At 51.9% G+C, this 24750-nt stretch overlaps 2 protein-coding genes across 2 annotated transcripts; one reads left to right on the top strand and one right to left on the bottom strand.

Moving 5' to 3' along the window:
* The first annotated feature begins 3130 nt into the window (after nucleotides 1-3130).
* Nucleotides 3131-16275, top strand: PPP5C (protein phosphatase 5 catalytic subunit). The gene is made up of 13 exons (XM_072123401.1): nucleotides 3131-3320; nucleotides 6043-6284; nucleotides 7138-7285; nucleotides 8018-8139; nucleotides 8664-8729; nucleotides 10070-10168; nucleotides 10309-10414; nucleotides 12601-12743; nucleotides 12984-13071; nucleotides 13163-13203; nucleotides 14768-14946; nucleotides 15024-15105; nucleotides 15936-16275. The coding sequence occupies exons 1-13, from the start codon at nucleotides 3149-3151 to the stop codon at nucleotides 15996-15998; spliced, it is 1551 nt and encodes a 516-aa protein (XP_071979502.1). The 5' UTR covers nucleotides 3131-3148; the 3' UTR covers nucleotides 15999-16275.
* A 1329-nt stretch (nucleotides 16276-17604) lies between these two features.
* Nucleotides 17605-24571, bottom strand: PTGIR (prostaglandin I2 receptor). Its single transcript, XM_072123123.1, has 2 exons — nucleotides 23452-24571; nucleotides 17605-18224 (listed from the first exon to the last, which is right to left on the bottom strand). The coding sequence occupies exons 1-2, from the start codon at nucleotides 24301-24303 to the stop codon at nucleotides 17970-17972; spliced, it is 1107 nt and encodes a 368-aa protein (XP_071979224.1). The 5' UTR covers nucleotides 24304-24571; the 3' UTR covers nucleotides 17605-17969.
* Nucleotides 24572-24750: the final 179 nt, after the last annotated feature.

Consider the following 24750-nt stretch of genomic DNA (forward strand, 5'->3'; position numbering starts at 1 on the left):
TGCGGAGATGAGACTATCCAGTGACTGTTTGTAAGGAGATGAGACTGTCCAGTGACTGCCTGTAAGGAGATCACACTATCCAGTGACTGTCTGTAAGGAGATGAGACTATCCAGTAACTGTCTGTAAGGAGATGAGACTATCCAGTGACTGTCTGTAAGGAGATGTGACTATCCAGTGACTGTCTGTAAGGAGATGTGACTATCCAGTGACTGTCTGTAAGGAGATGAGACTATCCAGTGACTGTCTGTAAGGAGATGTGACTATCCAGTGACTGTCTGTAAGGAGATGAGACTGTCCAGTGACTGTCTGTAAGGAGATGAGACTGTCCAGTGACTGTCTGTAAGGAGATGAGACTATCCAGTGACTGTAAGGAGATGAGACTATCCAGTGACTGTAAGGAGATGAGAGTATCCAGTGACTGTCTGTAAGGAGATGAGACTATCCAGTGACTGTCTGTGAGGAGATGAGACTATCTAGTGACTGTCTGTAAGGAGATGAGATTATCCAGTGACTATCTGTAAGGAGATGAGACTGTGCAGTGACTGTCTGTAAGGAGATGAGACTATCCAGTGACTGTCTGTGAGGAGATGAGACTATCCACTGACTGTCTGTAAGGAGATGAGACTATCCAGTGACTGTAAGGAGATGAGACTATCCAGTGACTGTCTGTAAGGAGATGAGACTATCCAGTGACTGTCTGTGAGGAGATGAGACTATCCAGTGACTGTCTGTGAGGAGATGAGACTATCCTCACTATTTAGATGGATGCGGTTTGATGCACACCACGTGTGGACACAGCCACAACTCTCCATTTCTATGCTGGGTAAGTCGCAGCCTGGGGCCAGATGCAGCAGTTCACCCTCCACAATCCCAATGTCCTTCTAGCCAGTTGGTATAACCACACATTTTTAGGTGCCCTAGTTCATAGAGCTCTCTGTTTTTTTAGTCTCTCGTCTCTCCCTTTAGGTGGGTAGAACCGAGTTAAAGTAAACCTGGCTGGTGACATAAATGCCTTTGTCAGCACTCTGCACACTACCAGGCTCACCAGTGTGTGGTGAGTTGTGGGGAGAGGCAGCTGAAGCCTGTGGCTCCTCATGCACATGGGGGGAGACACACACAGGCTGGGGTGCCTGCCTATATAAGACCTCACAGTGCATGTCAGAGCACATGAGGTTTAAGGAACTGCCCAAGGAGTTCAGAGACAGAATTGTGTTAAGGCACAGATCTGGCCAAGGTTACAAAAGAATTTATGCTGCACTCAAGGTTCCTAAGAGCACAGTGGCCTCTATATTCCTTAAATGGAAGAAGTTTGGGATGACCACTACTTTTCCTCGACCTGGACGTACAGCTAAACTAAGCAATTGTGAAAGACGAGCCTTGGTGAGAAGTAAAGAAGTACCCGAGATCATTGTGGCTGAGCTCCAGAGATGCAGGAGGGAGATGGGAGTCACCTATCACTGCAGCCTCCAGCAGTCGGGGCTTTATGGCAGAGTCTGAAAGCTTCTCCTCAGTGCCAGACATATGGAAGCCGCATACAGTGTGCAAAAGACATGGAGGATCCCAGACTATAAAAAATAAGATTCTCTGCTCTGATGAGATGAAGATTGAACTTTTTGGTGTTATTTCTAAACCGTGGGGAAAACAGGATTGTTTCATGATTCCAGAGATCTCTGCCGAGGCCTATAACATACCAGCCACATTCTCTATAGGGATGGAAGACAGAGGCTGCTGCATCATAAAAAGTGAATTATGTTCCAATTAAGCTGGAATTATTTCTCAGTTTTGTGGTAAGTTCAACCCAAAATGAGACCTTATGGAGCTCCTGCAGATCCCCAAACTAACCACAGTCCAAGCCCAAGAGCTCTGACACACAGTATCTAGATCTCGTAGCTGTCCTCCATGTTTACAGCCCCTGTCCAATAGCAGCGCACAGATCAAAGCTCCTCCCATGCAGAGCCTCATAGTAATATATGTCACTGATCTGCTGCCGCTGATCACCCACCCTCCATGGAGAGGGGCACAGACACGGGTCAGGTACTTTAGTGCTCCATGGGTGGTGGCAGATGCTGGGGGTCATAAAGTAACAAATTAGAGGGAGCATAAGCCTATGATAACTACTGGGGCATCCATACCTCTCAATTTTTGTCACTGAGATAAAGAGACATACGCTGAAATATAATTAGCCCGTAAGTCACGCCAATTTATCCCACCCCCCCTTGTATTCCCACTTTGATTGCCCCCAAGCTGTATGATTCCCACTTCAATGGCCTCCACACAGTAAATGTCACACCTTGATGACCCCCACATTGTAAATTTCACACCTAAATGGACTCCACACTGTATAATTCCCGCTTCAATGGCATGCACACTGTATATCTCCCACTTCAATGGCCTGCACACTGTATATTTCCCACTTCAATGGCCTGCACACTGTATACACCAGCATATAGTGCCCTTCCTTCCTGAAGCCCCCCTATATATCCCTCTTTATTTTAGTTCTCACTTTTAACCTATGCCCTTTCTGTTTGTCCTAATAGCCCTTAATTCTGCATCCTGAGAACCCGGGGCCGCAGGGTAGACCCCGAAATCTGGGACTATTTTGCCAGATCCAAGATAGTTGGGAGGTATGAATTGTGAGGGGCCTACAGAAAGGGGGGGGTTCTTGGGTACAGTAAGAGGCATTTTATGCTGGTGGGTCACATTAGGGGGCATGTAAAGTTGCGGGTGACCACGGTATGATGTGCAGTTGGGTCCATAAGATGGCGGGAGTTAAATTAGGTATTATAATATATGAGAATAATCCTAATCCATTTTGTGTCCTTCTTTCTCCAGGTTATGGGAAGTATAACCACTATACAGCAATGACCTTAGAGGGTCCTGGTGACCCCCTGGCGCTGCTGCTGTGGGGTTCTAGGCCTCAGCCCTGGATCTCAGGATAAGGCATGTTCTGTATTACATGTTACATATAGGGACAATATACTCAACCCTGGGATTATACCAGGTCACAGACAGAAGCCGTAACCCGTCGCAAATATGTGCCAAAAAGTCAAGCCATCCACAACATGGCGGCCGCCACTACCGGCATGGCCCGTGACAGCCACAAGATGGCGGCGCAGTCACGTGCTCCGTTGGCTGCCGCCATTCCCAATGTGGCCGCCGGATGTCGCACTGTGTCGCTCTCTTGGTGACGCAGACTCGGTGACCGGCAGCGGGAAGATGGCCGAGGGAGAGCGGGCGGCGGAGACCGGAGGAGGAGAGGCCGGCGCCGGGGAGAAGACAGCGGAGGAGCTGAAGGAGCAGGCCAACGAATACTTCCGGGGTAACGACGTCACGGCCGCCCCGACCTCCACATGGAGGACCCCAGACTCAGCACTACAACTCCCAGCATCCATAACACTTTATATACCAGCGGAGCTACAGCTGCCAGCATCCCTGTCACTTTATATACAGTGCACTACAACTCTCAGCATCTCCTATCACTCAATATACAATGTGCTACAACCCCTTATATAGCAGTATCCCCTGTCATCTGATATGTAGTGTGTACTACATCTCCCAGCATCCCATGTCACTACATAAACAGTGCACCAAAAGTTACTGCATCCCTTTCACCATAGATACAGTGCACTACAACTCCCAGCATCCCTGTCACCTTATATATCAGGGGGGGCTACAACTACAGCATCAGTCATCTGATATATATAGTAGGTACTACAACTCCCAGCATCCCTGTCATCTGATATATAGTAGGTACTACAACTCCCAGCATCCCTGTCACCTTATATATCAGGGGGTCTACAACTCCCAGCATCCCTGTAACCTTATATATCAGGGGGACTACAACTCCCAACATCCCTGTAACCTTATATATCAGGGGGACTACAACTCCCAGCATCCCTGTAACCTTATATATCAGGGGGACTACAACTCCCAGCATCCCTGTCACCTTATATATCAGGGGGGCTACAACTCCCAGCATCCGTCATCTGATATATATAGTAGGTACTACAACTCCCAGCATCCCTGTCATCTGATATATATAGTGGGTACTACAACTCCCAGCATCCCTGTCACCTTATATATCAGGGGGGCTACAACTCCCAGCATCCCTGTCACCTTATATATCAGGGGGACTACAACTCGCAGCATCCCTGTAACCTTATATATCAGGGGGACTACAACTCCCAGCATCCCTGTCACCTTATATATCAGGGGGACTACAACTCGCAGCATCCATCACCTTATATATCAGGGGGACTACAACTCCCAGCTTCGCTGTAACCTTATATATCAGGGGGACTACAACTCCCAGCATCCCTGTAACCTTATATATCAGGGGGACTACAACTCCCAGCATCCCTGTCACCTTATATATCAGGGGGGCTACAACTCCCAGCATCCGTCATCTGATATATATAGTAGGTACTACAACTCCCAGCATCCCTGTCATCTGATATATAGTGGGTACTACAACTCCCAGCATCCCTGTCATCTGATATATATATAGTAGGTACTACAACTCCCAGTATCCCTGTCATCTGATGTATAGTAGGTACTACACCTCACAGCATCCCTGTCATTTTATATACAGTGCACTGCAACTCATAGCATCCCTGTCACGTTCTATATCAGGTGGACTACAACTCCCAGCATCCATCACCTTATATATCAGAGGGATTACAACTCCCAGCATGCCTGTCACCTTATATTTCAGGGGGGCTACAACTCCCAGCATCCATCACCTTATATATCAGAGGGACTACAACTCCCAGCATGCCTGTCACCTTATATATCAGGGGGACTACAACTCCCAGTATCCCTGTAACCTTATATATCAGGGGGGCTACAACTCCCAGCATCCCTGTCATCTGATATATATATAGTAGGTACTACAACTCCCAGTATCCCTGTCATCTGATGTATAGTAGGTACTACAACTCCCAGCATCCCTGTCATTTTATATACAGTGCACTGCAACTCATGGCATCCCTGTCACGTTCTATATCAGGTGGACTACAACTCCCAGCATCCATCACCTTATATATCAGAGGGATTACAACTCCCAGCATCCCTGTCACCTTATATATCAGAGGGATTACAACTCCCAGCATCCCTGTCACCTTATATATCAGGGGAAATACAACTCCCAGCATCCCTGTCATCTGATGTATAGTAGGTACTACACCTCACAGCATCCCTGTTACCTTATATATCAGAGGGTCTACAACTCCCAGCATCCCTGTAACCTTATATATCAGGGGGACTACAACTCCCAGCATCCCTGTCACCTTATATATCAGGGGGACTACAACTCGCAGCATCCATCACCTTATATATCATGGGGACCACAACTCCCAACATCCCTGTCACCTTATATATCAGGGGGACTACAACTCGCAGCATCCATCACCTTATATATCATGGGGACCACAACTCCCAGCATCCCTGTCACCTTATATATCAGGGGAATTTAAACTCCCAGTAATATGTACTACAACTCTCTGCTTTCATAACCCTCATTACTAGAGGAACTACAACACCCAGCATCCTCTCACCTTGTTTATAACGTGCACTATAAAACCCAGCATCCTCTGTCACCTTATTAACAGTTTATTACAACTCCCAGCATCCTGTATCACATTATATACAATGTGCTAAAACTCCCAGCATCCATTATGACCTTATATACAGTGCACTACAACTCCCAGAATTCAGTGCAAATGTATGCTGCTTGTTATGGAAACTATGAAAGAGTGGGTGTGGCCTTTCTCCATTGGAGTAGTATCAGTGGGTGTGGCCTTTTTCCATGGGAGTGGTATCAGTGGGTGTGGCCTTTCTCCATTGGAGTAGTATCAGTGGGTGTGGCCTTTCTCCATGGCAGTAGTATCAGTGGGTGTGGCCTCTGTGGGAGTGGTATCAGTGGGTGTGGCCTCTATGGGAGTGGTCTTCCCTCTGTGGGTGTAGCCTCCATGGGAGTGTTAACAGTGGGTGTGGTCTTTCCTCTGTGGGTGTGGTTATTGATGGTTGCTCTCTCTCTGCAGTGAAGGACTATGACCGCGCTGTGCAGTATTATTCCCAGGCCATTGCCCTCAGTCCCAACACCGCCATATACTATGGGAACCGCAGCCTGGCGTATCTCCGCACCGAGTGCTACGGCTATGCCCTGGCCGACGCCTCCCGCGCCATACAGCTGGACGCCAAGTACATCAAAGGCTACTACAGGCGGGCGGCCAGCAACATGGCGCTGGGCAAGCTGAAGGCGGCACTCAAAGACTACGAGACGGTCAGAAGAGGCGAATACCGGGCCCCAGTCCCCGCCTGTTGTCTCCCCCCATACCCCGCCCTCTGCCTGTTGTCTCCCCCAATACCCCGCCCTCTGCCTGTTGTCTGTCCCCCATACCCCGCCCTCTGCCTGTTGTCTCCCCCCATACCCCGCCCTCTGCCTGTTGTCTCCCCCAATACCCCGCCCTCTGCCTGTTGTCTGTCCCCCATACCCCGCCCTCTGCCTGTTGTCTGTCCCCCATACCCTGCCCTCTGCCTGTTGTCTGTCCCCCATACCCTGCCCTCTGCCTGTTGTCTGTCCCCCATACCCTGCCCTCTGCCTGTTGTCTGTCCCCATACCCCGCCCTCTGCCTGTTGTCTGTCCCCATACCCCGCCCTCTGCCTGTTGTCTGTCCCCATACCCCGCCCTCTGCCTGTTGTCTCCCGCCATACCCCGCCCCTTGCCTGTTGTCTCCCCCCCAGAACCCGCCCCTTGCCTGTTGTCTCCCCCCCAGAACCCGCCCTCTGCCTGTTGTCTCCTCCCAGACCACGCCCTCTGTCTATTGTGTTCCTACTCCAGACTGCGCCCCTTGCCTGTTGTCTCCCCCCATAGCCCGCCCTCTGCCTGTTGATTCCTCCTCGTACCCCACCACTTGCATGTTGTCTGCCCCTCCACAGCCCGCCCCCTTCTTGTCTCCTCCCAGACCCCGCCCTTTGCCTGTTGTCTCCTCTCAGATCCTGCCCTCTGTCTATTGCGTTCCTACTCCAGATCTCGCCCTCTGCCTGTTGTCTTTCCCATCCAGACTCCGCCCTCTTTCTTTTGCCTCCTCCCATGCCTTCCTGCTCTCTGACCTCTTCTCCGGTGTCGCCCCCAGGTGGTGAAGGTGCGCCCCCATGATAAGGACGCTCAGATGAAGTTCCAGGAGTGCAGTAAGCTGGTGCGTCAGAAAGCCTTCGAGCGAGCGATCGCCTGCGACCAACAAAACCGATCCGTGGTGGACTCCCTGGATATAGAGGGGATGAGTAAGTGACCTGCAGGCAGGAAGGGGTCACACAGCTGGAGCAGTGGGTACATGTACATATAGTACAGGAAGTTCTCTGGATATGGAGCAGTGGGTACATGTACATATGATACAGGCAGCTCTCTGGATATGGAGTAGTGGGTACATGTACATATGGTACAGGCAGCTCTCTGGCTATGAAGTAGTGGGTACATGTACGTATGGCACAGGCAGCTCTCTGGATATGGAGCAGTGGGTTCATGTACATATGGTACAGGCAGCTCTCTGGATATGGAGCAGTGGGTACATGTACATATGGTACAGGCAGCTCTCTGGCTATGGAGCAGTGGGTACATGTACATATAGTACAGGAAGTTCTCTGGATATGTAGTAGTGGGTACATGTACACATGATACAGGCAGCTCTCTGGATATGGAGCAGTGGGTACATGTACATATGGTACAGGCAGGTCTCTGGATATGGAGCAGTGGGTACATGTACATATGGTACAGGCAGGTCTCTGGATATGGAGCAATGGGTATATGTACGTATGGTACAGGCAGCTCTCTGGATATGGAGTAGTGGGTACATGTACGTATGGCACAGGCAGCTCTCTGGATATGGAGCAGTGGGTACATGTACACATGATACAGGCAGCTCTCTGGATATGGAGTAGTGGGTACATGTACACATGATGTAGATCCTCAGACATGGAAGAGTGGATATAAATGCCTGTTCTGTACCCGCTCTGCAGCCATCGAGGATGAGTACACGGGCCCCCAACTGGAGAACGGGAGAGTGACGCTGGACTTCATGGTGGAATTAATGACATTTTATAAAGAGCAGAAGAAACTGCATAGAAAATGTGTATATCAGGTAACTGTGCGGGCGCGTGGCGTGTCTCTGGGTGCGGGCGCGTGGCGTGTCTCTGGGTGCGGGCGCGTGGCGTGTCTCTGGGTGCGGGCGCGTGGCGTGTCTCTGGGTGCGGGCGCGTGGCGTGTCTCTGGGTGCGGGCGCGTGGCGTGTCTCTGGGTGCGGGCGCGTGGCGTGTCTCTGGGTGCGGGCGCGTGGCGCGTCTCTGGGTGCGGGCGCGTGGCGCGTCTCTGGGTGCGGGCGCGTGGCGCGTCTCTGGGTGCGGGCGCGTGGCGCGTCTCTGGGTGCGGGCGCGTGGCGCGTCTCTGGGTGCGGGCGCGTGGCGCGTCTCTGGGTGCCGGCGCGTGGCGCGTCTCTGGGTGCCGGCGCGTGCCGCGTCTCTGGGTGCGGGCGCGTGCCGTGTCTCTGGGGGTCTCTCTGTATATAACATGTGTCTGAGTTGTATCTGTTAGCGGCACTTGGGTGAGTGAGCGTCCGGTATGGAGCTGGTGTCTCGGTGCCCGCTGGTTACAAGGTGTCTCTTTCAGATCCTGGTGCAGGTGAAGGAGATCCTGTCGCAGCTGCCCAGCCTGGTCGAGATCTCCCTGGAGAAGGTGAGCGCCCACTCTGTGTCTGCCCTGAGGTGTAAGGGAGTCTGATTTGGGGGCTTCCACCCGGGGGTGCATCTTACCACCTACAGCGCAGATGAGATGTATTTCAGTCGCGGTTGATTTTGCATTTCATTTTTTTTCCCCCACAAAGAACAGAGACGTCTGTAACGATTATTGTACCAATTATAATTAATGAAATTACATTGTATAGCTGTTTCAGGTTTCTGGGATGGAGGTTCAGCTCCTTCATAGATTTTGGATTGGGTTCAAAGTCTGGAGACTGGATGGGACACTCCTGGACCATGAAATTCTCCTTCCAGAGCCGCTCCTTAGTTGTCCTGGCTGTGTGTTTTGGGTCATTGTGGAAGACCCAGCCACGACCCATCTGCACTGCTCTTACTGAGGGAGGAGGTTGTGGTACATGGCCCCATCCATCCTCCCTTCTATACGCTGCCGTCGTTTTGTCACCATTGCAGACAATCCCCCCGGAGTCTGATGTGTCCCCCCCCCCCCCCCCCCCACAGGCTTCATGGTTGGGACATGTTCCTGGGTTTGTGTCATCCTTCCTTCTTCTTCCTCCTAACCAAAAAGGTCTATTGACCACACGACCTTGTCCCCGGCCTCCTCCGGATCATCCAGATGGTTATTGGGCCTGGACACGAGCAGGAGGAGCCGGTGTGTCCTGCAGGATATAGTCCAGGACTGTGTAGTGTTACTAGCGGTGATCTGTGTGACTGAGGTACCGGATCTCTTCAGCTCATGGACCAGGTCCTCCTGTGTAGTTCTGGGCTGATAATAAAATTAATGTTATTGCTAATTAATGTTTTTTTATTTATATATAGTGATTTTCTGGGTTTTGTTTTCATCTCTCACAGGTGAAGGTTATTTAGAATAAAAATTACAGACCTCTCCATTCTTTGTAGGATGACCAGAACCGTGCAGAGACAGCCAGCCTTACACTGCAGCACATGTATCACTGTGTCTGATGCTGATGATAAATGTGACGTGGTATAAGATGTCTCCATGTAGCTCCCCCTTATTGGAGAAGGTAGCAGAGAGTCACAGCGCTGGGGAGATGCTGCAGAATTGTGAGCTCTTGGGTAACACCAGCACTTAAAGTAAATCGGGTGACTCGGACATAATTTTTGATGGGCAGCAGGTAATGTAGTCACAGCGTCACCACAGTAGCCAATATAGTCAAAGAGCCACAAAACGAAATCCTCTCCCTGTCCAATGTCCGTTCCTTCCTCCTGATCTCGGAGATGGCGTCATCACGCGGTCACACATCACAGGTGTCTGTGCTGGGGGTCCTACTCACCTCTCCCCATCTTCTCTCCTGTCAGTCTCAGCAGGTGACGGTCTGCGGTGACACTCACGGACAATTCTACGACCTCATGAACATCTTCCATCTCAATGGCCTCCCCTCCGAGAGCAACCCCTACGTATCCTTTACCTGCAGCTACTGGCCACAGCATCTGCACAGGCAACAGTGTTACCCCCAAATCCTCTGCACCCCTCCCCCTATTATACAGGTAGCAGTGTGACCCCAGGTTCTGTGCTCGTCTTCCTGAGTTCTCAGCAGATATTTAATGGTGACTTTGTAGACCGCGGATCCTTCTCTGTGGAGGTGATTGTAACTTTGTGCGGCTTCAAACTGCTCTTTCCTGCACACTTCCATCTACTGCGTGGTGAGTATCTACTCCAGCAGAATAGTGTATAATACAGGATCAGTACAGGATGTAACTCAGGATCAGTACAGGATAAGTAATGTCATGTATGTACACAGTGACTGCACCAGCAGCAGAATAGTGAGTGCAGCTATGGAGTATAATACAGGATGTAACTCAGGATCAGTACAGGATAAGTAATGTCATGTATGTACACAGTGACTGCACCAGCAGCAGAATAGTGAGTGCAGTTCTGGGGTATAATACAGGATGTAACTCAGGATCAGTACAGGATAAGTAATGTCATGTATGTACACAGTGACTGCACCAGCAGAATAGTGAGTGCAGCTCTGGGGTATAATACAAGATGTAACTCAGGATCAGTACAGGATAAGTAATGTCATGTATGTACACAGTGACTGCACCAGCAGAATAGTGAGTACAGCTCTGGGGTATAATACAGGATGTAACTCCGGATCAGTACAGGATAAGTAATGTCATGTATGTACACAGTGACTGCACCAGCAGCAGAATAGTGAGTGCAGCTCTGGGGTATAATACAGGATGTAACTCAGGATCAGCACAGGCTAAGTAATGTCATGTATGCACACAGTGACTGCACCAGCAGCAGAATAGTGAGTGCAGCTCTGGAGTATAATACAGGATGTAACTCCGGATCAGTACAGAATAAGTAATGTCATGTATGGTATGTACACAGTGACTGCACCAGCAGCAGAATAGTGAGTGCAGCTCTGGGGTATAATACAGGATGTAACTCAGGATCAGTACAGGATAAGTAATGTCATGTATGTACACAGTGACTGCACCAGCAGCAGAATAGTGAGTGCAGCTCTGGGGTATAATACAGGATGTAACTCAGGATCAGTACAGGATAAGTAATGTCATGTATGTACACAGTGACTGCACCAGCAGCAGAATAGTGAGTGCAGCTCTGGAGTATAATACAGGATGTAACTCAGGATCAGTACAGGATAAGTAATGTCATGTATGTACACAGTGACTGCACCAGCAGCAGAATAGTGAGTGCAGCTCTGGGGTATAATACAGGATGTAACTCAGGATCAGTACAGGATAAGTAATGTCATGTATGTACACAGTGACTGCACCAGCAGCAGAATAGTGAGTGCAGCTCTGGGGTATAATATAGGATGTAACTCAGGATCAGTACAGGATAAGTAATGTCATGTATGTACACAGTGACTGCACCAGCAGCAGAATAGTGAGTGCAGCTCTGGAGTATAATACAGGATGTAACTCAGGATCAGTACAGGATAAGTAATGTCATGTATGTACACAGTGACTGCACCAGCAGCAGAATAGTGAGTGCAGCTCTGGGGTATAATATAGGATGTAACTCAGGATCTGTACAGGATAAGTAATGTCATGTATGTACACAGTGACTGCACCAGCAGCAGAATAGTGAGTGCAGCTCTGGGGTATAATACAGGATGTAACTCAGGATCAGTACAGGATAAGTAATGTCATGTATGTACACAGTGACTGCACCAGCAGCAGAATAGTGAGTGCAGTTCTGGGGTATAATACAGGATGTAACTCAGGATCAGTACAGGATAAGTAATGTCATGTATGTACACAGTGACTGCACCAGCAGAATAGTGAGTACAGCTCTGGGGTATAATACAGGATGTAACTCAGGATCAGTACAGGATAAGTAATGTCATGTATGTACACAGTGACTGCACCAGCAGAATAGTGAGTACAGCTCTGGGGTATAATACAGGATGTAACTCCGGATCAGTACAGGATAAGTAATGTCATGTATGTACACAGTGACTGCACCAGCAGCAGAATAGTGAGTGCAGCTCTGGGGTATAATACAGGATGTAACTCAGGATCAGTACAGGATAAGTAATGTCATGTATGTACACAGTGACTGCACCAGCAGCAGAATAGTGAGTGCAGCTCTGGGGTATAATATAGGATGTAACTCAGGATCAGTACAGGATAAGTAATGTCATGTATGTACACAGTGACTGCACCAGCAGCAGAATAGTGAGTGCAGCTCTGGGGTATAATACAGGATGTAACTCAGGATCAGTACAGGATAAGTAATGTCATGTATGTACACAGTGACTGCACCAGCAGCAGAATAGTGAGTGCAGCTCTGGAGTAAATGTTTTGGGGACTATTACTTTTTCTTACATTGTGTTATGTTTCTCTGTCAGGAAACCACGAGACGGACACAATGAACCAAATGTATGGATTTGAGGGAGAGGTAAAAGCCAAATACTCCACGCAGATGTTCCAGCTCTTCAGTGAAGTTTTCCAGTGGCTGCCGCTTGCGATGTGCGTCAATCAGCGCGTCCTGGTGAGACTCTCCTCATCGTCTGATGTCTGGTCCCCAGGGACCACAGCTCCCATGTCCTGTGTTAGCTGCACCGCGTCACATTAGATGCATCGGCCGTCACCCAGCTTTCCTACATTCAGATAAGAGGAGAAGGCAGAAGAATGGAGGCTCAGCCTGGTTGCGGCTCTTACACTACAAGTCCCAGCATGCCTCAGCCCCTGGTGTATTGTGCATCTTATGTCCTTGTCTCCCCTCTTTCAGATCATGCACGGGGGTCTCTTCTCAGAAGACGGCGTCACCTTAGATCAGATCCGTAGTATTGAGCGGAATCGGCAGCCGCCAGACTCAGGTGGGTGCTGTGACGTCACCTCTTACAATATGGCGGCCGTGTGAGCTGACACTTCCGTCTTGTTTTCTGACTGTTGTTTTTTATTTTACAGGACCAATGTGTGACCTCCTGTGGTCCGATCCCCAGCCACAGGTAAACCCACAAATCCTTTACCCCCATCATCTACTCTACTCTGTCCTTACAGCTTACCCCTCCCCCTGTGCACTGCTCTGCTTATTACCCCTCCCCCTGTGCACTGTTCTGCTTATTACCCCTCCCCCTGTGCACTGCTCTGCTTATTACCCCTCCCCCTGTGCACTGCTCTGCTTATTACCCCTCCCCCTGTGCACTGCTCTGCTTATTACCCCTCCCCCTGTGCACTGCTCTGCTTATTACCCCTCCCCCCGTTCAATGCTCTGCTTATTACCCCTCCCCCGTTCAATGCTCTGCTTATTACCCCTCCCCCCGTTCAATGCTCTGCTTATTACCCCTCCCCCCGTTCAATGCTCTGCTTATTACCCCTCCCGCTGTGCACTGCTCTGCTTATTACCCCTCCCCCTGTGCACTGCTCTGCTTATTACCCCCCCCCCTATGCACTGCTCTGCTTATTACCCTGCCCCTGTGCACTGCTCTGCTTATTACCCCTCCCCCTGTGCACTGCTCTGCTTATTACCCCCCCCCCCTATGCACTGCTCTGCTTATTACCCTGCCCCTGTGCACTGCTCTGCTTATTACCCCTCCCCCTGTGCACTGCTCTGCTTATTACCCCTCCCCCTGTGCACTGCTCTGCTTATTACCCCTCCCCCGTTCAATGCTCTGCTTATTACCCCTCCCCCCGTTCAATGCTCTGCTTATATTACCCCTCCCATGTGCACTGCTCTGCTTATATTACCCCTCCCATGTGCACTGCTCTGCTTATATTACCCCTCCCATGTGCACTGCTCTGCTTATTACCCCCAACCTGTGCGCTGCTCTGCTTATTACCCCTGCCCCTGTGCACTGCTCTGCTTATTACCCTTCCCCCTGTGCACTGCTCTGCTTATTACCCTTCCCCCTGTGCACTGCTCTGCTTATTACCCCTCCCCCTGTGCACTGCTCTGCTTATTACCCCTCCCCCTGTGCACTGCTCTGCTTATTACCCCTCCCCCTGTGCGCTGCTCTGCTTATTACCCTTCCCCCTGTGCACTGCTCTGCCTATTACCCTTCCCCCTGTGCACTGCTCTGCTTTTTACCCCCCTCCCCCTGTGCACTGCTCTGCTTTTTACCCCTCCCCCTGTGCACTGCTCTGCCTATTACCCCTCCCCCTGTGCACTGCTCTGCTTTTTACCCCTCCCCCTGTGCACTGCTCTGCCTATTACCCCTCCCCCTGTGCACTGCTCTGCTTTTTACCCCTCCCCCTGTGCACTGCTCTGCCTATTACCCCTCCCCCTGTGCACTGCTCTGCTTATTACCCCTCCCCCTGTGCACTGCTCTGCTTATTACCCCTCCCCCTGTGCACTGCTCTGCTTATTACCCCTCCCCCTGTGCACTGCTCTGCCTATTACCCCTCCCCCTGTGCACTGCTCTGCCTATTACCCCTCCACCTGTGCACTGCTCTGCCTATTACCCCTCCACCTGTGCACTGCTTTGTTTCTTGTTGCTCCCCTGCTGTAGATTTTCTTGCTCTCATGTATTCCTGACCTTTGGCCTCCTGCCCCACATCCGGTTCTTTCCGCAGGACGGTCGCTCGGCCAGTAAGCGCGGCGTCAGCTGTCAGTTTGGTCCAGACGTCACCCGTAAGTTCCTGGAAGAGAACGGTCTGGACTACATCATCCGCAGCCACGAGGTGAAGGCTGAAGGCTACGAGGTGACCCACAGCGGCCTCTGCGTCACCGTCTTCTCCGCTCCAAATTACTGGTGAGAATCGGGTGGTCTCATCCCTGCGCCCCCTCCCCTCTTCCTGGATCCTGTCTAAGTCTTTCTCTATCCCACAGCGACCAGATGGGTAATAAAGGGGCGTACATACATCTCAGCGGCTCCGACCTCAAGCCCAAATTCCACCAGTTTGATGCAGTGGTAAGTACCACCCCTAGCAGTCGCAGCGGCGACCAGTGCCCCCTCTAGTAGTTGCAGCGGTGACCAGTGCCCCCTCTAGTAGTCCCAGTGGTGACCAGTGCCCCCCTAGTAGTCCCAGCGGTGACCAGTACCCCCCTAGTAGTCCCAGCGGTGACCAGTACCCCCCTAGTAGTCCCAGCGGTGACCAGTACCCCCCTAGTAGTCCCAGCGGTGACCAGTACCCCCCTAGTAGTCCCAGCGGTGACCAGTGCCCCCCCTAGTAGTCCCAGCGGTGACCAGTGCCCCCCCTAGTAGTCCCAGCGGTGACCAGTGCCGCCCCTAGTAGTTGCACCGGTGACCAGTGCCGCCCCTAGTAGTTGCACCGGTGACCAGTTCCCCTCTAGTAGTTGCAGCAGTGACCAGTGCCCCCCCCCCCCCCCCCTTAGTAGTTGCAGGGGTGACCAGTGCCCCCCTAGTAGACCCAGTGGTGACCAGTGCCCCCGCTAGTAGTCCCAGCAGTGACCAGTGCCCCCGCTAGTAGTTGCAGCGGTGACCAGTGCCCCCCCCCCTAGTAGTTGCAGCGGTGACCAGTGCCCCCCCCCCTAGTAGTTGCAGCGGTGACCAGTTCCCCCCCTAGTAGTTGCAGGGGTGACCAGTGCCCCCCTAGTAGACCCAGTGGTGACCAGTGCCCCCCTAGTAGTGGCAGCACAGCTTATAGGTGCAGAATTGATATCCGCAGAAGACATAACAATTATCCTACCAAGTGACCCCCGCACAGCTGCTCCCCGGGTGCCCCCATACTGCAGTGTGGGTGCTGATCCGTCCAGTAACCTGCCCCTCTCTCTCCACAGCCGCACCCCAATGTAAAGCCCATGATGTACGCCAACTCTCTGCTGCAGCTGGGAATGATGTGAGGAGGATCCGTGTCTCAGTAGCCCCCCCAGGTGGACGGTCAGAGGGGCCTCTCCCGGTATTAGCCCCGGAGCCTGAGGGGCAGGAACTAAAGAAGAGGAATATTTTTATTACTGTCCTAGGGCGGACGAGGGGCGCGAGCGGGAGGGTCGGGTCAGCTACAAACGCACAATAACCCTGCCGCCCCTCCCCCACTGTATACCGCGTGTCCTCCAGGCCCCGCCCCCCGCGCTCTCTGTAATTAATTTGCTTCTAATAAAGGTTCTGATTATCACATAAGCAGCCTCCTCATTTGCATATGCAGATTAGAAGCAGGTCATGTGATGAACCCCATTGCTCTGCTGATCCTTGTAGTCCACCACGTCGCCTCCCTATGTTACTATGAGACTTCATTATCACGTCCCGAGAAAGTAGAACAACCCAACTTTCCAGAGTGTTTGACAAATAAAATCCATATAGGACACGGAGCGGCCGGACCTCCCGCCACGGATCGGATCCCGAGGACATCAGAACCTTCCATCACATTCCTCAATGTTCATCCTTCTCTAGGATACAAGTCGGATGTTTGCAGCCGTTGTCGTTCTCTGCTCCCAACATAACGAGTCCTGATCCATCATCCACAGAACTGTCCGGCCGTCCTTAAAGGGGAAGTTATTAATCCTTCTCCATAGGAAGAAGGACGAGGGTATGACAACTCCAACAATTCTATCCAGAGGAACTGCACATCAGGGGTTAAATATGAATAAGAACAGCGTCCGCATCCGACCTGTATCGCAGAGGAGATCGGAGCGTTCAGGATCTTCCTCCGGATATGAATGAACATTGTGGAATGTGATGGAAGGTTCTGATGTCCTCATGATCCGATATGTGGCGGGAGGTCCAGCCGCTCCGTGTCCTCTGTGGAGCGAGATCCCATGGTTTGTTCTGATTGTACTTGGACCTGATCCCCTGGTGAGGCGCAGGGGTGATGCTTATGCTGCAGTGTCACAAGGCGGACACCAGGTGGCAGCGCAGGCTCTGATCCTGATTCTTCCCAGTTATTTGGCACTTCTGAATTTTTTCTTAAAGGATTTTTGAGGGTTAAAACTTGGTGGTAGGTGTGCAGCGGGTCAGGTAGGGGGTGAGCTGTTGTCTCTGTTATCACCCGCTCCCTCTATGTGTCTTGCGGTCAGGTGGGGGGGTGAGCTGTTGTCTCTGTTATCACCTGCTCCCTCTATGTGTCTGGTAGGGGGTGAGCTGTTCTCTCTGTTATCACCTGTTTCCTCTATGTGTCTGGTAGGGGGTGAGCTGTTGTCTCTGTTATCACCTGCTCCCTCTATGTGTCTGGTAGGGGGTGAGCTGTTGTCTCTGTTATCACCCGCTCCCTGTACCATATACATGAACTATCTCCTATTCTGGTGTTATTGTGGTGATGATGTGTTACCGGTCTCCTCCTGTGTTGCTTTATCTTAACTGTTTCTGTTGCTGCTATAAATCCATTCTGTGCAGTGACCTTACTGCTTTGGGGGTCCCATCTCTGGACAGGACCCCTCTGAATTCCCAGGATTCCTGATACACTGATGCTACAAGAATAAAACACAGACAGGATCGGCTTACAAATTATTTTTTTTTAGTGCAATTAAAGACAATAATTGGGGTCACAGTGCAGGGTCGGGGTCTTCAGGGCAATGACAGGGGGGGGGGGGTCACTAAGCGCCATGAACCCATCATCTACCCTCCAATAAATCATATCCTTCTGGCCTCCTGCGGCCACCTACCTCCTATTAACACTGCAGTTGTGTGGCTGCTAACAAGGATCGGCAGCTTGATATATTTTGCCATGAAAGGGGCGGAGCAATAAATAAGATGCCTCTGTTCACTCTTCACAATGTAACAGACCAATCCAAAAGTGCCCGCCCCCGCAGAGCGCCATCATGTGATGCAGAGGCCTCCAGGCCCCTCCTTCTGATTGTGTGACTACTTTCTGGTGTTTCTCAAGGTCCAGTGATGGAGGTCATCGGGCTGATGGTCCCAGTCTCCGCAGAGTTGGAGGTTAGGCTTGGTTTATTGGGCTTCTTCCAAGCCACGCAGAGCAGAGAGCGGAGTTTGCGAAACACAGATCCCCGAAATATGATGAAGATCCAGGGGTCCAGGATGGGGTTAAGTGCACTGAAGCGGAAGGCCATGAGCTCCCCCGATTCTTCTTGTGGATTCCCACTTCTGTAGAGGGCACCCAGGAAGGCGCGGAGCTGTGGGCGAAAGAAGGGAAATGTCATGATGACATGCTTAATATAGAGGAGGGGTGCAATGTTCTGCTGAATATAGGGGAGGGGTGCAATGTTCTGCTGAATATAGGGGAGGGGTGCAATGTTCTGCTGAATATAGGGGAGGGGTGCAACGTTCTGCTGAATACAGGGGAGGGGTGCAATGTACTGCTGAATATAGGGGAGGGGTGCAATGTACTGCTGAATATAGGGGAGGGGTGCAATGTACTGCTGAATATAGGGGAGGGGTGCAATGTTCTGCTGAATATAGGGGAGGGGTGCAATGTTCTGCTGAATATAGGGGAGGGGTGCAATGTTCTGCTGAATATAGGGGAGGGGTGCAACGTTCTGCTGAATACAGGGGAGGGGTGCAACGTTCTGCTGAATACAGGGGAGGGGTGCAATGTACTGCTGAATACAGGGGAGGGGTGCAATGTACTGCTGAATATAGGGGAGGGGTGCAATGTACTGCTGAATATAGGGGAGGGGTGCAATGTTCTGCTGAATATAGGGGAGGGGTGCAATGTTTTGCTGAATATAGGGGTGCAATGTTCTGCTGAATATAGGGGAGGGGTGCAACGTTCTGCTGAATACAGGGGAGAGGTGCAATGTACTGCTGAATATAGGGGAGGGGTGCAATGTTCTGCTGAATGTAGGGGAGGGGTGCAATGTTCTGCTGAATATAGGGGAGGGGTGCAATGTTCTGCTGAATAAAGGGGAGGGGTGCAATGTTCTGCTGAATATAGGGGGTTGCAATGTTCTGCTGAATATAGGGGAGGGATGCAACGTTCTGCTGAATACAGGGGAGGGGTGCAATGTTCTGCTGAATATAGGGGAGGGGTGCAATGTTCTGCTGAATATAGGGGAGGGGTGCAATATTCTGCTGAATATAGGGGAGGGGTGCAATGTTCTGCTGAATATAGGGGAGGGGTGCAATGTTCTGCTGAATACAGGGGAGGGGTGCAATGTACTGCTGAATACAGGGGAGGGGTGCAATGTTCTGCTGAATATAGGGGAGGGGTGCAACGTTCTGCTGAATACAGGGGAGGGGTGCAATGTACTGCTGAATACAGGGGAGGGGTGCAATGTACTGCTGAATATAGGGGAGGGGTGCAATGTACTGCTGAATATAGGGGAGGGGTGCAATGTTCTGCTGAATATAGGGGAGGGGTGCAATGTTCTGCTGAATATAGGGGAGGGGTGCAATGTTCTGCTGAATATAGGGGTGCAATGTTCTGCTGAATATAGGGGAGGGGTGCAAAGTTCTGCTGAATATAGGGGAGGGGTGCAATGTTCTGCTGAATGTAGGGGAGGGGTGCAATGTTCTGCTGAATATAGGGGAGGGGTGCAATGTTCTGCTGAATAAAGGGGAGGGGTGCAATGTTCTGCTGAATATAGGGGGTTGCAACGTTCTGCTGAATACAGGGGAGGGGTGCAATGTTCTGCTGAATATAGGGGAGGGGTGCAATGTTCTGCTGAATATAGGGGAGGGGTGCAATGTTCTGCTGAATATAGGGGAGGGGTGCAATGTTCTGCTGAATATAGGGGAGGGGTGCAATGTTCTGCTGAATATAGGGGAGGGGTGCAATGATCAGCTGAATATAGGGGAGGGGTGCAATTATCAGCTGAATATAGGGGAGGGGTGCAACGTTCTGCTGAATATAGGGGAGGGGTGCAATGTTCTGCTGAATATAGGGGAGGGGTGCAATGTTCTGCTGAATATAGGGGAGGGGTGCAACGTTCTGCTGAATACAGGGGAGGGGTGCAACGTTCTGCTGAATACAGGGGAGGGGTGCAATGTTCTGCTGAATATAGGGGAGGGGTGCAATGTTCTGCTGAATATAGGGGAGGGGTGCAATGTTCTGCTGAATATAGGGGAGGGGTGCAATGTTCTGCTGAATATAGGGGAGGGGTGCAATGTTCTGCTGAATATAGGGGAGGGGTGCAATGATCAGCTGAATATAGGGGAGGGGTGCAATTATCAGCTGAATATAGGGGAGGGATGCAGCGTTCTGCTGAATATAGGGGAGGGGTGCAATGTTCTGCTGAATATAGGGGGGTGCAATGTTCTGCTGAATGTAGGGGAGGGGTGCAACGTTCTGCTGAATACAGGGGAGGGGTGCAATGTTCTGCTGAATATAGGGGAGGGGTGCAATGTTCTGCTGAATATAGGGGAGGGGTGCAATGTTCTGCTGTTGACATAGGTGGTGCAATGTTCTGCTGGGGATATAGGTGTTGCAATGTTCTGCTGGGGATATTGGTGGTGCAATGTTCTGCTGGATATCATGTAATCCCACTCCCCACAGAACCACCCAACATGATGCAGGAGCTGGACACCAGTCCTGGGAGTCACTTCCTGCTGTTTTCCACACCGCAGCTTCCTCTTTATCACTTCTGGTTGGTTCCTAGCGCTGGTCACATGTCAGATCAGAGTTGAAGACGTGGCTGAGTGAGGGAAGTAGCAGGATCAATCTGCTGTGATATGGCCATTAGTGATGGGAATTCCGGCTCTTGTTAGTGAGCTGGATCATTAAGCTTCTCACTAAGAAGAGCCGTCTCTTCTAACTCCTGAACGGCTCCCTACTAAATATATAATAGGGAGCCGCAGGCCAGTAAGTCACCCTACTCGACTTTTAACCCGATTTTATCGGGTTAAAGGGGGCATGGTGTGCCGATTAGGGCAGGGTTAGGTGAGTTATCGGCTCCCTGAGGAGAGACAACTCCCGTTCACATGAAAGAGCCGGCTCTGTGTGAACGACCCATCACTAATAGTCATAGAAAGTGTGGCTGAGGGATTAGGTGCAGCTGATGGAGGGTAGCCGCAGTACTGGGTTTATCAGAATGAGCCGTCTGCTGTGAGATGGTCAGGGAAAGTGTGGCCGAGGGGTTAGGGATGGCTGAGGGAGAGAGGCAGCAGGATTTATCTGTATCTAGATTGAACTGTTTGCTGTGAGATGGGAGGTGAGGGAAAAGCCATGGAAAAGAAAGGGAAGCAGAAGGATTATGTTGTATCACTCTGAGCTGTCTGCTGTGAGAAGGGAGGTAATGGCTGCGGGAAGCAGGAGAATTGAGCTGTTTCAGACTTGGGTGTCTGATGTGAAATGGGGGTGAAGATGTGGCTAATGGCGGGAAGCAGCAGGATTAAGCTTTATCAGACTGTGCTGTGAGATGGGAGGGGAGCAGCAGGATTGAGCTGTATAAGGCTGATGTCACATAAGGCCGTTTTTGGGCCGTTTTTAGTTAGTGCGTTTTCAGATCGTAAAAACGCATGCGTTTTTGTCAGTTTTTAATTGCGCAAATTCGGAAACCCGGATTTAAAAAACGGATCCTTTTTTTAACACATGCGTTTTTTACTATCTGAAAACACACTAACTAAAAACAGCCCAAAAACAACCTAAAAACGCCATGTGTGACATCACCCTAAGATTTAGCTGTCTGCTGTGAGATAGGAGGTAAAAGTGAAGGAAGCAGGGCGATTGAGCTGAAGACTCTCCTGTGTGATGGGGGGTGAAGGAATGGCTGAGGGAGGGAAGCAGCAAGATTGAGCTGCATTAGAGATGTCTGCTGTGAGATAGGAGGTGAAGGTGTAGGAGTAAGGGAAAAGCCATGGAAAAGAAAGCAAAGCAGAAGGATTATGTTGTATCAGACTGAGCTGTCTGCTGTGAGATAGGAAGGGGTATGGCTCATGGAGGTGGAAACAGCAGGATTGATCTGTATTATTCCTGTATTAGGAATATGCTGGAACTATAACAATCTTGGAGGACAACTCAATATGATGTCAGTGTAGCAGCAACTGCAGCTTCCTCTCCTGTCCCCCCAAATGTCAGTGGGTTCCTCTACCCCCAAGTGTCCGCAGAAGTAATATAGTCTATTAGAGGGTGCCCCAAACATTCAGTGCTCACATCTCAGGATTAATAGCGCACAAGTGTGAGACTGGCACGTGGGGGGTGCAGGACAGGGACACGCTGACACTTGGGGGGGGCAGGGACACGCTGACACTTGGGGGGGGGCAGGGACACGCTGACACTTGGGACAGGACAGGGACACGCTGACACTTGAGGGGGGGGGCATGGACACAATGACACTTGGGGGGGGGGGCAGGGACACGCTGACACTTGGGGGACCGGAATGGGACACGCTGACACATGGTGGGACAGGCAGGCTCACTGGGGAGCTGGCAGTGAGCAGAGTCAAGGAGCAGGATGGGAGTTACAAGTTGGGGGGTCCCCTACTTTCTTTTACCAGGCACATGGCATAGATGTCTGGGTCCCCCAAGTGTCAGCGTGTCCCTGTCCTGTCCCCCCAGGTGTCAGCGTGTCCCTGTCCTGTCCCCCCAGGTGTCAGCGTGTCCCTGTCCTGTCCCCCCAGGTGTCAGCGTGTCCCTGTCCTGTCCCCCCAGGTGTCAGCGTGTCCCTGTCCTGTCCCCCCAGGTGTCAGCGTGTCCCTGTCCTGTCCCCCCAGGTGTCAGCGTGTCCCTGTCCTGTCCCCCCAGGTGTCAGCGTGTCCCTGTCCTGTCCCCCCAGGTGTCAGCGTGTCCCTGTCCTGTCCCCCCCGAGTGTCAGCGTGTCCCTGTCCTGTCCCCCCCGAGTGTCAGCGTGTCCCTGTCCTGTCCCCCCGAGTGTCAGCGTGTCCCTGTCCTGTCCCCCCCGAGTGTCAGCGTGTCCCTGTCCTGTCCCCCCCGAGTGTCAGCGTGTCCCTGTCCTGTCCCCCCCCGAGTGTCAGCGTGTCCCTGTCCTGTCCCCCCCCGAGTGTCAGCGTGTCCCTGTCCTGTCCCCCCCGAGTGTCAGCGTGTCCCTGTCCTGTCCCCCCCGAGTGTCAGCGTGTCCCTGTCCTGTCCCCCCCGAGTGTCAGCGTGTCCCTGTCCTGTCCCCCCCGAGTGTCAGCGTGTCCCTGTCCTGTCCCCCCCGAGTGTCAGCGTGTCCCTGTCCTGTCCCCCCCGAGTGTCAGCGTGTCCCTGTCCTGTCCCCCCCGAGTGTCAGCGTGTCCCTGTCCTGTCCCCCCCGAGTGTCAGCGTGTCCCTGTCCTGTCCCCCCCGAGTGTCAGCGTGTCCCTGTCCTGTCCCCCCCAAGTGTCAGCGTTTGAGGCACCCCCTGCACCCTCTAATAGAGTATAATTGACTTCTGCATGCCTGTTTCCTGACTGCAGATGCATTGATAGTAGTCGGACCCTCCCCCACACATGCAGACAGCACCCACCTCTCCTGTGTACTTACCGTCATGGGCACGGAGCACACCATGAATATAATAGTCATGAGCACCAGGAGGATGAGATGTTCCAGCTCCTCTTCTCCGGCTCCCAGGAACCATCCCCGGGCACCTCCTCTGCGCAGTGACCCTCTTCTAGCTCGCTGACCCTTCCTCATGCGGCACAGGCTGGCAGTCACAGAGGCATTACAGAGTAATATGGCCAGGATTAAGAGCCCCGTCAGGATGGCATACAGCAGAGAGAAGGCCAGAGTGCCATCTTTCCCGGTGGTGGGGGGCACTGCCATGCGGATAAAGCACCAGGTGCCCGGGCAATATTGTTTATGTTCACCAACTCCAATCAGCGGCAGTGCACAGAGCAGTGCTGGCACAACGTAGGAAATCGGCAAGGACACCCGTGCCAGGCGGTGCCCCCAGCTGTGCTGGGCATACACATAGGGATGACTGAGCGCCAGGCAACGCTCAAACGCCATGAAGAACAGGATCATCATGGAGGACAGGTTGAAGAAAGTCATGGCAAAAGCAAAAAGATGGCAGAGCGGCCACCATCCCAGTGCCAGGAGCGATGCCTGCTGTGCATAGGAGACAAACACCACCGGGCTGAGGACACAGGTGCCTAGAAGGTCCGTCACAGCCAGGCCCGTCACCAGGACACAAAATGGAGAAGCACGTGCCCTCTGTTCTCTCCGATGGACCCCCAAGATGCCCAGAGCCAGCAGGTTCCCTAGGACTCCCATAAGAAACATGAGGGTGCTGGTGGCAGGGTTACCATCGGCGTGCACCCGCGTGGAGTTCTCACAGAAGTGGTGGATGGTGGGGTGAAGGGATGGTCGTGCCGTCATCATTGGGGGGTTCAGCATCCTGATGGCACTCGATCGCTCCGAGCTGTCACTTCTTGCAGTCCCTTGTAGAGCGCTCTCCTCCACAGTCTCCTACCTCCTCCCCGGCTGTGCCGTGTTTGCTCTGTCTTCACTTTCTCTTCCTCTTCTCGGCCGTTGTTCACATCTGGAGGCTCTGTCTCACTTCTCGCCCGTCCTGGATCCTTTCTGCTGTCTCTTTCTCACAATTCCTGAGCGCTCCTTACATTTCTGACTTGTTCTCTCTCTCTCCACAGTTGACTCTCTGAGATCAAGATATGAGCTGCGAGCAGAGACTGCAGTGTGGGAGGAGAGAGCGCAGGGAAGAGGCCAGGAGCCAGGGAGAGACTGACAGGGACCATCATCCTTGCGCCCAGGAGCTAACAATCTCATCTTCCTATCGCATACAATGATTCACTTCTGTCATCCCTAACCCCGGGAGCTCACAAT

Source organism: Engystomops pustulosus, chromosome 9, assembly GCF_040894005.1.
Source record: "Engystomops pustulosus chromosome 9, aEngPut4.maternal, whole genome shotgun sequence".
NCBI lineage: Eukaryota > Metazoa > Chordata > Amphibia > Anura > Leptodactylidae > Engystomops > Engystomops pustulosus.